Source organism: Pseudophryne corroboree, chromosome 3 (genome assembly GCF_028390025.1).
Source record: "Pseudophryne corroboree isolate aPseCor3 chromosome 3, aPseCor3.hap2, whole genome shotgun sequence".
Taxonomy (NCBI): Eukaryota; Metazoa; Chordata; class Amphibia; order Anura; family Myobatrachidae; genus Pseudophryne; species Pseudophryne corroboree.
In genome coordinates, this window is record NC_086446.1 from 124,089,777 (window position 1) to 124,106,589 (window position 16,813).

Consider the following 16,813-nt stretch of genomic DNA (forward strand, 5'->3'; position numbering starts at 1 on the left):
GCCCCTCTGTTAAGTGCCTGCTTACTGCAGCACCAACTACAAAACTGAGCTCCTGTACAGGGAGGCGGGGTTATAGAGGAGGCGGCGCTGTGCATTCTGGGAACAGTCAGAGCTTTGATCCTGTTGGTGCCTCGGATCAAGATCCTACTCCACACCCCATTGTCCATCGTTGTGGAGCCCAGTGTACCCCGCAGCACAAAAAACTGTGAAACATCAGAAAAAAGTCTGATCAACGGCCCAAAGCGGACGTTTTTCAGACCCGATGTTTTGACGGGGATAATTGGATATCCCCCTATGTTGGTGTAGCCGAGAACCTAGACTTCAGTTATTGCAGTCTGAGGAGTGTAGATTAGGTGCCAAATAAAAACTCTACATAGGGACATGGCCACACCTCTTTAGGGGCATGTCTAGCACATGAGAAGCAGCCACTCACAGGAGCATGGCATGCCTCCCAGCAAGGGCAGTATAAAGCCTGATTGAGCCCAGGTACTTTTTAGGGGGCATGGCCTAATCACAAGAGGCATGGACCTAGGCCTCTCCATCAGACCTGGGCCCAGGTTATTTGTACCCTCCCACCCTCTCTTGCCGCCACTCCTTGTAGTCCATGTGCAGGAGTTATGATAGTACAGTGGGGACTGAAAGTTTGGGCACCCCAGGCAAAAATTCATTATAATGTGCAAAAAGAAGCAAAGGAAAGATGGAAAAATCTCCAAAAGGCATTAAAATAAGATTTTACTTACCGATAAATCTATTTCTCGTAGTCCGTAGTGGATGCTGGGACTCCGTAAGGACCATGGGGAATAGCGGCTCCGCAGGAGACAGGGCACAAAATAAAAGCTTAAGGATCAGGTGGTGTGCACTGGCTCCTCCCCCTATGACCCTCCTCCAAGCCTCAGTTAGGATACTGTGCCCGGACGAGCGTACATAATAAGGAAGGATATTGAATCCCGGGTAAGACTCATACCAGCCACACCAATCACACCGTACAACTTGTGATCTGAACCCAGTTAACAGTATGATAAACGCAAAGGAGCCTCTGAAAAGATGGCTCACAACAATAATAACCCGAATTTTTGTAACAATAACTATATACAAGTATTGCAGACAATCCGCAGTAGGGATGGGCGCCCAGCATCCACTACGGACCACGAGAAATAGATTTATCGGTAAGTAAAATCTTATTTTCTCTGACGTCCTAGTGGATGCTGGGACTCCGTAAGGACCATGGGGATTATACCAAAGCTCCCAAACGGGCGGGAGAGTGCGGATGACTCTGCAGCACCGAATGAGAGAACTCCAGGTCCTCCTCAGCCAGGGTATCAAATTTGTAGAATTTAGCAAACGTGTTTGCCCCTGACCAAGTAGCTGCTCGGCAAAGTTGTAAAGCCGAGACCCCTCGGGCAGCCGCCCAAGATGAGCCCACTTTCCTTGTGGAATGGGCTTTTACTGATTTTGGCTGTGGCAATCCTGCCACAGAATGTGCAAGCTGAATTGTACTACAAATCCAACGAGCAATCGTCTGCTTTGAAGCAGGAGCACCCAGCTTGTTGGGTGCATACAGGATAAACAGCGAGTCAGATTTTCTGACTCCAGCCGTCCTGGAAACATATATTTTCAAGGCCCTGACAACGTCAAGCAACTTAGAGTCCTCTAAGTCCCTGGTAGCCGCAGGTACCACAATAGGTTGGTTCATGTGAAATGCAGAAACCACCTTAGGTAGAAATTGAGGACGAGTCCTCAATTCCGCCCTGTCAGAATGAAAAATTAAGTAAGGGCTTTTATATGATAAAGCCGCCAATTCTGACACACACCTGGCTGAAGCCAAGGCTAACAGCATCGACACCTTCCATGCAAGATATTTTAAGTCCACAGTGGAAAGTGGTTCAAACCAATGTGACTTTAGAAAACTCAACACAACATTGAGATCCCAAGGTGCCACTGGAGGCACAAAAGGAGGCTGTATGTGCAGCACCCCTTTTACAAATGTCTGAACTTCAGGTACTGAAGCCAGTTCTTTCTGGAAGAAAATCGACAGGGCCGAAATTTGAACCTTAATGGACCCTAATTTTAGGCCCATAGACAGTCCTGTTTGCAGGAAATGAAGGAAACGACCCAGTTGAAATTCCTCTGTAGGGGCCTTCTTGGCCTCACACCACGCAACATATTTACGCCAAATGCGGTGATAATGTTTTGCGGTTACGTCCTTCCTGGCTTTGACCAGAGTAGGGATGACTTCTTCTGGAATGCCTTTTTCCCTCAGGATCCGGCGTTCAACCGCCATGCCGTCAAACGCAGCCGCGGTAAGTCTTGGAACAGACAAGGCCCCTGCAGTAGCAGGTCCTTTCTTAGAGGTAGAGGCCACGGTTCGTCCGTGAGCATCTCTTGAAGTTCCGGGTACCAAGTCCTTCTTGGCCAATCCGGAACCACGAGTATAGTTCTTACTCCTCTCCTTCTTATGATTCTCAGTACTTTTGGTATGAGAGGCAGAGGAGGGAACACATACACTGACTGGTACACCCACGGCGTTACCAGAGCGTCCACTGCTATTGCCTGAGGGTCCCTTGACCTGGCGCAATATCTGTCCAGTTTTTTGTTTAGACGTGACGCCATCATGTCCACCTTTGGTTTTTCCCAACGGTTTACAATCAGGTGGAAGACTTCTGGGTGAAGTCCCCACTCTCCCGGGTGAAGGTCGTGTCTGCTGAGGAAGTCTGCTTCCCAGTTGTCCACTCCCGGAATGAACACTGCTGACAGTGCTATCACATGATTTTCCGCCCAGCGAAGAATCCTTGCAGCTTCTGCCATTGCCCTCCTGCTTCTCGTGCCGCCCTGTCTGTTTACGTGGGCGACTGACGTGATGTTGTCCGATTGGATCAACACCGCCTGACCCTGAAGCAGAGGTTTTGCTTGACTTAGGGCATTGTAAATGGCCCTTAGTTCCAGAATGTTTATATGAAGAGATGTTTCCATGCTTGACCACAAGCCCTGGAAATTCCTTCCCTGTGTGACTGCTCCCCAGCCTCTCAGGCTGGCATCCGTGGTTACCAGGATCCAATCCTGAATGCCAAATCTGCAGCCCTCTAGTAGATGAGCACTCTGCAGCCACCACAGGAGAGACACCCTTGTCCTTGGCGACAGGGTTATCCGCTGATGCATCTGCAGATGCGATCCGGACCATTTGTCCAGTAGATCCCACTGAAACGTTCTTGCATGGAATCTTCCGAATTGAATCGCTTCGTAAGAAGCCACCATTTTTCCCAGGACCCTCGTGCACTAATGCACTGAGACCTGGCCTGGTTTTAGGAGGTTCCTGACTAGCTCGGATAACTCCCTGGCCTTCTCCTCCGGGAGAAACACCTTCTTCTGGACTGTGTCCAGAATCATTCCTAGGAACAGTAGACGTGTCGTTGGAATCAGCTGCGATTTTGGAATATTTAGAATCCACCCGTGCTGACGTAACACTACCTGAGATAGTGCTACTCCGACTTCTAACTGTTCCCTGGATCTTGCCCTTATCAGGAGATCGTCCAAGTAAGGGATAATTAAAATGCCTTTTCTTCGTAGAAGAATCATCATTTCGGCCATTACCTTGGTAAAGACCCGAGGTGCCGTGGACAATCCAAACGGCAGCGTCTGAAACTGATAATGACAGTTTTGTACTACAAACCTGAGGTACCCTTGGTGAGAAGGGTATATTGGGACGTGGAGATAAGCATCTTTGATGTCCAGAGACACCATATAGTCCCCTTCTTCCAGGTTCGCTATCACTGCTCTGAGTGACTCCATCTTGAATTTGAACCTTTTTATGTAAGTGTTCAAGGATTTCAGATTTAAAATTGGTCTCACCGAGCCGTCCGGCTTCGGTACCACAAACAGCGTGGAATAATACCCCTTTCCTTGTTGCAGGAGGGGTACCTTGATTATCACCTGCTGGGAATACAGCTTGTGAATGGCTTCCAAAACTGCCTCCCTGTCGGAGGGAGACTTTGGTAAAGCAGACTTCAGGAACCGACGAGGGGGAAACGCCTCGAATTCCAGTTTGTACCCCTGCGATACTACCTGTAGAATCCAGGGATCCACTTGCGAGTGAGCCCACTGCGCGTTGAAATTCTTGAGACGGGCCCCCACCATATCTGAGTCTGCTTGTAAAGCCCCAGCGTCATGCTGAAGACTTGGCAGAAGCAGGGGAGGGCTTCTGCTCCTGGGAAGCGGCTGCATGGTGCAGTCTTTTTCCTCTTCCTCTGCCCCGGGGCAGAAAGGAGTGGCCTTTTGCTCGCTTGTACTTATGGGAACGAAAGGACTGAGTTTGAAAAGACGGTGTCTTTTTCTGCTGATGTGAAGTGACCTGGGGTAAAAAGGTGGATTTTCCAGCCGTTGCCGTGGCCACCAGGTCCGATAGACCAGCCCCAAATAACTCCTCCCCTTTATACGGCAATACTTCCATGTGCCGTTTGGAATCCGCATCCCCTGACCACTGTCGCGTCCATAACGCTCTTCTGGCAGAGATGGACATAGCACTTACTCTTGATGCCAGGGTGCAAATATCCCTCTGTGCATCACGCATATATAGCAATGCATCCTTTAAATGTTCTATAGTTAACAAAATATTGTCCCTATCCAGGGTATCAATATTCTCAGTCAGGGAATCCGACCATGCGACTCCAGCACTGCACGTCCAGGCTGAGGCGATTGCTGGTCGCAGTATAACACCAGTATGTGTGTATATACTTTTTAGGATATTTTCCAGCCTTCTATCAGCTGGTTCTTTGAGGGTGGCCGTATCAGGAGACGGTAACGCTACTTGTTTAGATAAACGTGTGAGCGCCTTATCTACCCTAGGTGGTGTTTCCCAACGCGCCCTAACCTCTGGCGGGTAGGGATATAATGCTAATAATTTTTTAGAAATTAGCTGTTTTTTATCGGGGGAAACCCACGCTTTATCACACACCTCATTTATTTCCTCTGACTCAGGAAAAACTATTGGTAGTTTTTTCACACCCCACATAATACCCTTCTTTGTGGTACTTGTAGTGTCAGAAAGGTTCAATGCCTCTTTCATTACCGTGATCATGTAACGTGTGGCCCTACTGGACATTACGTTTGTCTCGTCACCGTCGACACTAGACTCAGTATCTGTGTCAGGGTCTGTGTCGACCCACTGAGGTAACGGGCGTTTTAGCGCCCCTGACGGTGTCTGAGACGCCTGGACAGGCACTAATTGATTTGCCGGCTGTCTCATGTCGTCAACAGTTTTTTGCAAATTGCTGACATTATCACTTAATTGTTTAAATACAATCATCCAGTCAGGTGTCGACTCCCTAGGGGGTGACATCACCAACACAGGCAACTGCTCCGCCTCCACATCATTTTCCTCCTCATACATGTCGACACACGCGTACCGACACACAGCACACACACCGGGAATGCTCTGATAGAGGACAGGACACCACTTAGCCCTTTGGAGAGACAGAGGGAGAGTCTGCCAGCACACACCCAGCGCTATATATATATACAGGGATAACCTTATATAAGTGTTATTCCCTTATAGCTGCTGTTATTATCGTTATTTGCTGCCAAAAATGCCCCCCCTTCTCTTTTTTACCCTGATTCTGAAGCAGGACTGCAGGGGAGAGTCAGGGAGCCGTCCTTCCAGCGGAGCTGTGAGGGAAAATGGCGCTTGTGTGCTGAGGAGATAGGCTCCGCCCCTTCACGACGTCCTTATCTCCCGCTTTTTTGTGTAAAAATGGCAGGGGTTAAAATACATCCATATAGCCCAGGAGCTATATGTGATGTATTCTTTTTGCCACCTAAGGTATATACTGTTATATTGCGTCTCAGGGCGCTCCCCCCCAGCGCCCTGCACCCTCAGTGACCGGAGTGTGAAGTGTGCTGAGAGCAATGGCGCACAGCTGCGGTGCTGTGCGCTACCTTAGTCTGAAGACAGGATGTCTTCTGCCGCCGATTTCACCGGACCTCTTCGTCTCTTCTGGCTCTGTAAGGGGGACGGCGGCGCGGCTCCGGTGACCCATCCAGGCTGTACCTGTGATCGTCCCTCTGGAGCTAATGTCCAGTAGCCTAAGAAGCCCAATCCACTCTGCACGCAGGTGAGTTCGCTTCTTCTCCCCTTAGTCCCACGATGCAGTGAGCCTGTTGCCAGCAGGACTCACTGAAAATAAAAAAACCTAAACTAAACTTTTATTCTAAGCAGCTCAGGAGAGCCACCTAGATTGCACCCTTCTCGGCCGGGCACAAAAATCTAACTGAGGCTTGGAGGAGGGTCATAGGGGGAGGAGCCAGTGCACACCACCTGATCCTTAAGCTTTTATTTTGTGCCCTGTCTCCTGCGGAGCCGCTATTCCCCATGGTCCTTACGGAGTCCCAGCATCCACTAGGACGTCAGAGAAATTACAGATTAGACATTCTTATACCATGTCAAAAAAAGTTTGATTTTATTTCCATCATTTACACTTTCAAAAGAAAAGAAAACCAAAAACGGCGTCTGCAAAAGTTTGGGCACCCTGCAGAGTTAATACCTTGTACTGCCCTCTTTGGCAAGTATCACAGCTTGTAAACACTTTTTGTAGCCAGCCAAGAGTCTTTCAATTCTTGTTTGAGGTATCTTCGCCCATTCTTCCTTACAAAAGTCTTCCAGTTCTTTGAGATTCCTCGGCTGTCTGTGATGCACTGCTCTTTTAAGGTCTATCCATAGATTTTCAATTATGTTGAGGTCAGGAGATTGTGAAGGCCATGGCAAAACCTTCAGTTTACGCCTCTCGATGTAATCCACCGTGGATTTTGAGGTGTGTTTAGGATCATTATCCATTTGTAGAAGCCAGCCTCTCTTTAACTTCAGCTTTTTCACAGATGGCATCAAGTTAGCGTCCAAAATTTGCTGGAATCTTATTGAATCCATTTTTCCTTCTACTCGTGAAATGTTCCCTGTGCCACTGGCTGCAATACAACCCCAAAGCATGATTGATCCACCCCCATGCTTAACAGTTGGACAGAGGTTCTTTTCATTAAATTCTGTGCCCTTCCTTCTCCAAACGTACCTTTGCTCATTCCGGCCAAAAAGTTCGATTTTAACCTCATTGGTCCACAGAACTTTATTCCAAAATGCATCAGGCTTGTCTATATGTTAATTTGCAAACTTCAAACGCTGATTTTTGTGGTGAGGACGTAGAAGAGGTTTTCTTCTGATGACTCTTCCATGAAGACCATATTTGTACAAGTATCTCTTTATAGTGGAATAGTGTACCACAACTCCAGTATCTGCCAGATCTTCCTGGAGGGATCGTGCAGTCAAACGTGGATTTTGATTGCTTTTCTCACAATCCTGCAAGATGTTCTGTCTGATATTTTTCTTGGTCTCCCAGATCTTGCTTTAACTTCCACTGTTCCTGATGACTGCCATTTCTTAATTACATTCCGAACAGAGGATATGGGCATCTGATAACGCTTTGCTATCTTCTTATAGCCTTCTCCTGCTTTGTGAGCGTCAACTATTCTCAGTTTCAGTGTTCTACACAACTGCTTAGAGGAACCCAAGGTTCTGATTGTTGGAGCAAGGTCAGATGAGTCTTGGCTTTTAAAACCTTTGAGATTGACATCAACTGGTCTTTCCAGACGATGATTGAGAACAATCCATGACACTGCCAGGTCTCAGCTGTCCAAAGGGGGCAGTACAAGGTATTAACTCTGCAGGGTGCCCAAACTTTTGCAGACGCCATTTTTTGTTTTCTGTTCTTTGAAAGTGTAGATGATGGAAATAAAATCAAACTTTTTTTGACATGTTTTAAGAATATCTAATCTGTAATTTGATGCCTTTTGGGGATTTTTCCATCTTTCCTTGGCTTCTTTTTGCACATTAAAATGAATTTTTGCCTGGGGTGCCCAAACTTTCAATCCCCACTGTAGGTGCTGAAAGGCTTAACTACTCAGTGGTTTATTTTGCTTACTGCAGAGCTGTGTGATATGTCTGTTCTGCTACCTCCATTGCATGATACACATATAATACTAACAAAGTGCTCTGTACTAGCTGAGAAAAATGCATAATCATTCCCTGTAACCAGCCTCCATCAGTTTGATTAGTGTAGGGCAGTGCTTCTCATATCCAGTCCTCAGGATACACCAACAGTGCATGTTTTCCAGGTTTCCTCACAGAATCACAACCAACAGTGGAACTTTTTAAAATGTGTCAGTCGGTAGTGACTACACCTGTGCTCCAGAAAGTAGATCTAGAAAACAGACACTGTTAGTAGGGATGCCAGTCCTGAGGACTGGCTTTGAAAAGCACTGGTATAGGAGATTCCAAATTCAGTCCAAGTAACAGCAACAGGTCATGTTTTCAAGATTTAGGTCTGTGGAAAACAGGTGGGATAATTACTGACCCAGCAAACTAGATTAACTCACCTGTGCATGATTAAAGAAATTCTAAAAACATGACCTGTTGGAGAGCAGACTAGCTCTAATGCAAGCAAGTCACCGTAAACCCAATATTCATTCGTTTGTGTTAGTAGTATGGGTTACACAACTTGAACTTTTGCAGCCTCTCTCAGCCACTGACCAACAGCAGGATTTTGGCACGTGGCATCGCAGAAGGTAAAATTCTGTGAGGATGGGTAACATGGCACTTCTGACAACGAGTCCTACTGGCTAAATAAAAGGTGTTTACAAGTGCTGTTTGTTTCTACAAAAATCCCCTTTATATTAAACCAGTGGCTGGGTCACTAGGAAATAAAATAAGTGTATTAGGAGCTTGTGGGTTGAAAAAGATGCTAATTGTTTTAATGTGGACAGATTTCAAGCAGAAAAAAATAAAATTAATATAACATTTATACATAGGACTTTGCTGATAAAATGAAGACAAAATAAAGCCAGATTTAGTACACAAACCCGCTGAACAGAATCCTTAGTAAATTTGTATGAAGCACACATGAAAGTTTTGTATGAAAGTTTAACCCACCTTCACAACTGCAATACAGACACTGTATGGGGTGTAAAAGACACTTTCTCCACTTGGTTCTATAGCTGAGAGGAGACATTTGGACAGACACCCATCCAGATCATATCCCATTTGGAACTCATCTGAGACAAAAACAGACATGCCTTTTATTATTAATATCTTTATACTAGCATATATACCGGATACATGTTCATATATACAGGCATTAATGCATACCCTCCAACATTTTATACATAAAAATCGGTACAAATTAGAAAAGGGGGCGTGGCCACGGGTAAAGGGGCGTGGTCCCGCCCCTTTTCCTATACTTTGAATGGAAGTTTGGAGAGCGAAAAATCGGTACAGACCATAAAAAAAAAGGTACTGTACCTATTAAAAAGGTACAGTTGGAGGGTATGTTAATGTCCTTTCAGTGTAATGGATGACCAGATCAGGGCAGCCATCAGTGGGAGACTGTTGGGACTAGTGTCCCGGGCGTTTACAGAAATGGGGGCCCACCCCTTGCTCCTGCTGCCAATACCTGTAGAGCCACACCAGTCTGTGAATCAGCAACAACCTGGGCCGCAGGGACATCTCTAAACTGTGCCTGTAGGTCCTCAAAACTCCACCTATATGCAACATCACAATGTATGACATCACATAGGGGTGGAGCAGTGCAGTTGAATCTTTTGTTTGGGAGGGAGAGGCCCTGTTTATTTTGTCAGTCCCGGGCCCCACAGTTTGATGGCAAATCTGGCCCAGATCATAACCTTCCCACATACTCTAGAACAGGGGTGTCCAACCAGTCAGAGGAAGAGCCAGAAAAGTTTCATTATATTGAGTGTCATATTTGATACATGTGAAAGTAAAACACACCTTTATATAAGTACCCATTTGCATCATTTCATGAGTACTCAAACTGTGGGGGATGAGCGCAGTCAGGTGAAAACCAGATATCCATATTGAACCAAAGGGCAAGGACACCCTTTTGACTAGCAGCACATCCCATACAGTAAAACCACCCCAGTGCGCAGATTACCTCCCTTTTTGTTAAAGAGCCAGAAAAGATCCGTAGTAAAGGGTAAGAGCCACTTGCGCACGCACAAAAATGGGGGGGCCCCCCTAGTTTTCACAAAGCCACACCCCATTTTTGTGCGCACACCTTTCACTATGACATTTGTAGGAGTATGACCTTGTGTCATAACCCCGTTTTTAGTCATGTTGTACAGTGCCACATACATATAATGCCCCAGTACAGTGCCATACATCTAAAAATGCCAAAAAAATGGGTGCCTCCAGTGCCACATATACCCCCCTCCAGTGCCAGATATACATGCCCCCACAGTGCCAGATACACATGCCCCCACAGTGTCAGATATGCCCCCAGTGCCAGATACACATCCCCACAGTGCCAGCTATGCTCCCAGTGCCAGATACATGTCCCACCAGTGCCAGATATGCCCCCAGTGCCAGCTACACATGTCCTTACAGTGCCAGCTATGCCCCCAGTGCAGATACACATGCCCCCACAGTGCCAGATATGTCCCCCAGTGCAGATACACATGCCCCCACAGTGCCAGATATGTCCCCCAGTGCAGATACACATGCCCCCACAGTGCCAGATATGTCCCCCAGTGCAGATACACATGCCCCCACAGTGCCAGATATGTCCCCCAGTGCAGATACACATGCCCCCACAGTGCCAGATATGTCCCCCAGTGCAGATACACATGCCCCCACAGTGCCAGATATGTCCCCCAGTGCAGATACACATGCCCCCACAGTGCCATATATGCCCCCCAGTACAAGCTATGCATGTCCTTACAGTGCCAGCTATGCCCCCAGTGCCAGATACACATCCCAACAGTGCCAGCTATGCTCCCAGTACCAGCTACACATGTCCACACAGTGCCAGCTATGCCCCCAGTTCAGATACACATATCCCCACAGTGCCAGATATGCCCCCAGGGCAGATCCACATGCCCCCACAGTGCCAGCTATGCCCCCAGGGCAGATCCACATGCCCCCACAGTGCCAGCTATGCCCCCAGGGCAGATCCACATGCCCCCACAGTGCCAGCTATGCCCCCAGTGCAGATCCACATGCCCCCACAGTGCCAGCTATGCCCCCAGTGTAGATCCACATGCCCCCACAGTGCCAGCTATGCCCCCAGTGTAGATCCACATGCCCCCACAGTGCCAGCTATGCCCCCAGTGCAGATCCACATGCAGAGGCGTAACTAGGGTTTTTGGAGCCCAGGGCAAGATGAAGAGTGCCCCCCCCCCCCCCAAAAAAAAACACAAAAAGTAGTATGTGCGCCTACTGAATGCAAAAATGGGCGTGGCCACGCACCAGAAGGGGTGTGGCCACTGTAAATGGGGCATGCCAACATGACTATCACCTACCCCGTGTCGCCTCTCAGCACACCATCATCTACACCCCTTGTGTCGTCTCTCAGCACACCTTCATTCAATTTTTGCACAGTACGCATGCAGAGTCCCCTTTTTACAGTGCCAGATACACAATTGCCCCACAGTGCCAGATACACAATTGCCCCACAGCGCCAGATATGCAGTGACAGATACAGCACCCCACAGCGCCAGATACATTGCTGCCGCCCCCCCACCCCGGTCACTCACCGCTTCCTTCCCGTTCCCGTGGCTGTGCTATGCGAGGGGAGGAGAGCGCAGTGCCTCTCCTGCCCCTCACCGCTCCAGGTCTCCGGCAGCAGCTATGTGGCGCCGGTTCGCTAACCAATCAAAGCTCGCGGACCGGCAGCCAATCAGGAGCCGGTCCGCAAGCTCTGATTGGCTAACGCCGCTGGAGACCCGACACACGCATCGCTGCTGGCAGCGGCGGTGAGGACATTGGGGGGAGGGAGAGATGGTGCGCTCTCCTCCCCTCACATTGCGGTGTGACGGGTGCGAGTGGGGCATGACGCCCTGGCCGCCGGTGGCGTCCCCCTCTGCTGGGCCTGCCAAGGCACCCAGGGCACTTGCCCCACTCGCCCTACCCTCCGACTCCGGCGGCGTCTATCTTAAATTCAGCCCCGGCCCGTGAGCCAATCAGAGCTCGCGGTCCGGCAGCCAATCAGGAGCTTAGCTGCCGGACTGCGAGCTCTGGTTGGCTCATGGGCAGGCACTGAATTGAAGATAGACGCCGCCGCAGGAGTCAGAGGAACAGGAGAAGCATGCGCTGCGCTCTCCTGCCCTCTCCACACGCCGGAGAGACTGTAGAAAGATTAACGCACAGCAACTTCTAAGCCTTAGAAGTTGCTGTGTGTCGGGCAGCGGTGGCCAGGAGTGGATCGAGCCGCATGCAGAGGATGAAAGAGCCGCGGGTTGGCAACCGCTGCTCTAGAAGATGTAATAGATCAGTGGGGGTAATGGACGGTCGCGCTATCGAGACACAGCCCCATTTAGCTCGTGATGTGACGTGCTGATGTCACACCACGCTCCCTCCTGCCCGCCCAGCGCTGTGCTCCTGCCCGCGGTGTGACGTACTGACGTCACACCGCACTCCCTCACACTCGCCCATACTGCGCTGTCCTGTCCTCCCGCCTGCGGCTCGCCAACCCACACACAGAACTTGAAGTGTTCTGTGGCTGACCGCTGATGGAGTTCTGCAGGATCAGACAGTGGCCCACATAACAGTGGGAACTTCCCACTGACATTATTGAGGTGAGGATGTGACCATCTGTCTCATAAAAGTCGTGGTCCATCCTTCTAATATTCATTCCGGTGTTTTGGGGAGAAAGTGTTAATTAACCCATTCATTGCCAAAAAATAATTGGCAAAAATAAAAAGAAACACACAGTATATCAGAAATGCCATATAAACCGTGATAACCAGTATATATGCACAATATACGATTTCCTTCCTTTCAAATCAAGGGGGTAACATCAGCGTATCTTAATATATTTTGGAGTAAAAGGTAAAAAAGTTCCCTGACCCCTGTAATAGATAATTTGTTTATAACCAGCGGCGACCTACCTACAGTTAGTAGGGGGGCTGCCGCTACTTCTGTGCCGTCAGAGGAAAGGAGACAGCCAGCCCGGGTCCCAGCACCAGCGTAATGGACCGGTGCAGACGCCCCAGCTTCTATGGACTGCATCGGCTACCTACAGGAAGCCAGCTCTCTGCTTATCGCAGCCTGGTCTGGCCGTCCATGAGTGAGGAAACACCTCCCAATGGGAATGCCTATCCTTTGGGTGACAGACAGGTAGGACCTTCTATAGGAAGTCACTGCCAGCCACAGTGAAGCAAGTGCAGTCTTTTACTGCATCTGGCTTCACTGACAAGGATCAGGGTGACAGATTTTACCTAGGAGAGCTGTGGTCCATAGTTAAAATCTGCCAACGTTTATAACCTGAACATGTCATTTAGTCTAGATGTACAGTAAAGCAAAGGTCTCTTATAGCCTACAACCTTAACTAGAGGTAATCAAAACACAGGGGTGTTTTTACTAAGCCAGAGCTTCCCAACCTCTGCCATTACAGTCCAGGTTTTAAGGATATCCATGCTTGAGTCCAGATGGTTATATCAAATTGACAGTTACTAATTAAGACATCTGTGCTCAAGCATGGATAGCCTTAAAACATGGACTGTAATGGAAGAGGTTGGGAAACTCTGTACCGAGCAATTGATTTTCTAAACACACAATGCAGATTTTGCCTGCTGTATTTAAAAATGGTAATAGTAGTGAATGCAAATGCAGGTTTGTTTTCCATTAATTATTATCGCCCTTAAATCTGGCAGGCAAAACCTGTAAAAATCATATGTATATACTGCTTAGTCAACATACCCTAGTCTATAATACCCCTTTCACACCGCACAAATAACCCGGTATCGACCCGGCATATTGCCGGCTCGGTGTGCGGTGTGAAAGGGGCATAGCAGAAATCGCGTGTCGCCTGACCCGGCAATTCAACCCGGGAATAAAGCAGTGTTATACCCGGGTTGAATACCAAGTCAGTGGCTGCGTAAACAGGCTCCCGGGTCGATGCGTCGATGCAACCCGGGACCAGTTTACTACAGCAGGGAGAGGCGGCACGGACATAGGTGTGCGCAGGGGGGGTGCCTGGTGCGCACAGGCACCTCCTAATGTCTGGCACCCCGATCAGAGCAGGCTGATTACTGTCCCCTCTGTGCTGCACCCTGTCAGGACTGCATTACTGACCGGACGCCTGTGTTAATCAAGGGTGCCACTGCCACCGGCTTTCAAATACCCAGCTCCACATGTACAAAAACAGTGTGATGTGACGTGATTACGTCATGCTGCTCGCATACCTACCTGTCACATGCCCACCTCTCTCCTTCTATGCTATGCCAACGCCAGCCACTGATGAGGATCAGCATGGAGCCAGCGTTCCTCTTAGGAAGACAAATTCAATACTGGCAGGCGGCCGGCAGCAGCATTGACACGTCACTCATTTTTCCAGCAGCAGCAGTACTAGTCTGCGACTGTCAGTGAGTGACTGACTTGTAAGTAAGCTGCTGCAGCTTGCAGGGTAACGAGAGGGGGAGCCAGACCAGGCTGAGGAGGAGCAGTGTAATTGCAGTGAGTGCCATCAGGGGTGTTTGGTGCACACCACAACATCTGACAATGTATCTGCTTTATTAAGATTGGTACAAGGGTGGATATTTTATATTGCGTTGGCCATCAATAATTGGTGCTAGACACGCCCAAAAGGCGGTGCTAGACACACCCTTCCGACCATGCACCCCCTAATAAAATGTGCTGCGCACGCCAGTGGGCACGGAGATGATCTCATCTCCCAGCACCGCCTCCACCTCCCGCTGCTTTGGCAACCCACCTGGCATATTGCCGGGTTGGGGGAGCCTGCAGCAGCAGGCAATTCCGGATCCCACCCGGGAAGGACCAGTTTCCAATTCCCGGGTGGGATCCGGCATTGGCAGTGTGAAAGGGGTAGAACTTACCCTACCCCTCTAGATGCAATGAATAGACAGCATCTACCCAGAACATCTCCACTCAGGTGTAAACAAGAAAAGCTAAAAAAAAAAAAAAAAAAATCACAAATGCTATCTATAGTTATACACACATATATTGTTATGTATACTATATGCTATTAAAAAATGTAATCAAATCCTGTAAAAGCAATCATACAAAAAAAAGTAGCCAAAAAAACAAAAAAAATCAATAATTCCAAAACAATAATAAGTTCCCCCCAAAAATGTAAAAAAATAAATAAATAAACGGTGCTTTTCTTTTTACAGAGGTGGTAGAAACACACCCACACCAAAAACCCAAATGCCTACAAAATCAGTTAGGTAGTATGAATGCAAGCAACACAAACCTCAACCCACCTTCTCTGCATTCATCAACTTAAGTTACTCACCTCGAACCTGGAATTTAACCTTGCTCCCCAAATACCCAGCTGGCACTCGGAGCTGCACCCCCTCCTCCCCACACCGGTAATCGGGCTTGCTGGAGTTGCTGCATGACCCGAGGAGGAGCCAGGAACAGGCCAGGAGGACTCCAAGACCACTGCACAAGTGGAAGGAAACCATTATGGGGAGGGGGACACCACCCTTTAGTGGATGCATTTATACTTTATGTGGGGGAGGGGTTGCATGACCCTGAGGGCTATAAAATAAGGCAAGTGCCCAATACAGTATGGTGTAAGATGAGATAGGTGTTTGCAGGAACAGCAGCATGCAAAATTTGGAGTCTTTGCAGTAATCATGTAATTTGTAATGCAATTAGAATATCTTTTTTAGAGTGGATTAATTATGGAATAAGATCATCACACTAGTGACTATAACACCTGTATACAAGAAGGAACTACCCCTTAATTGCAGCCTGACATATAATGCACTGTTCCCTGCAGCTGTGTGCATGCTACTGGGGATTGCAGGTACCTTTATGTTTTATGTAACCATCACTACTGATTCCTAGACTCGGACTATCCATTTGTCAGCAAAAGTAACACGGATTGGGTAAAGAAGACTGGAAGCCTCCGTATAATGCAATGTCGGGATGGCTCAGCTCTCTGCAGTGCCCCTTTCCTCAGTTGAGCTTTTTGTGTGCATCCCAGCCTGGACTTCGGAGAGACAGACTGGTGAATCCGACTGCTACAGCAGGGGTTCCAAAACAAGGTCCTCAAGGCACCTCAACTGTCCAGGTATTAGGGATTTCCCTGCTTGTGCACAGATAGTATCATCAAACTGACTGACGTACTAATTAAATAAGCTTACCATACTATGCCTTTAAACCAGGACACTCTCATGAATTACACAGGTTCTGTGGCTGGCTGGCTGGCTTTAAGCCTGCATGCATTTTACCTGGTTTTAATCAGCCACAGAACCTGTGTAATTCATAAGTGTCCCAGTTTAAAGAAATAGTATAGTAAGCCTATAATTAAGTCACCTGTGTCTAAGCATGGATATTCTTAAAAACTAGACTGTTGGGGTGCTTTAAGGACCACATTTGGGAACCACTGTGCTACAGCACTAATTGCACACACTGAGAGAAGCAGACCTTTGCACAGGATTTCCCAAATGCTGCCATTACAGTCCAGGTTTTAAGGATATCCATGCTTGAGTACAGATGGTTAAATCAAATTGACTGAGGTACTAAGTAAGTCACCTCTGCTCAAGCATGGATATCTTAAACACCTGGATTGTAATTGACAAGGCTGAATTTGGCTTCTTATTTTTGCCAGCTCCTTATTCATCCTCCAGCTTGTTATTCAGAATATGTAATATTAAAACCATTAAATAAGGTTAGATCACTTATACCCCTTTTTTCACCGCCACTAAAAACGCAGGTTATTACCATAGTAACCTGGGAGTGGATCGGTGTAAAAGGGTTAACCTGGGTCCCGTCACCCGGAATCCAACTCGGCTA

At 48.0% G+C, this 16,813-nt stretch overlaps 1 protein-coding gene across 1 annotated transcript in view; it reads right to left on the minus strand.

The window, feature by feature from the left end:
• LOC135054945 (zona pellucida sperm-binding protein 1-like) overlaps window positions 1–15,494 on the minus strand; it is a 43,532-nt gene extending 28,038 nt beyond the window's left edge. Inside the window, exons 1-2 of the mRNA XM_063958439.1 lie at window positions 15,303–15,494; window positions 8,966–9,087 (exon numbers count right to left, since the gene is read on the minus strand). Coding sequence (XP_063814509.1) covers window positions 8,966–9,087; window positions 15,303–15,474 — 294 coding nt within the window. The 5' untranslated portion in view covers window positions 15,475–15,494. The remainder of the gene's footprint in view (window positions 1–8,965; window positions 9,088–15,302) is intronic.
• Window positions 15,495–16,813: the final 1,319 nt, after the last annotated feature.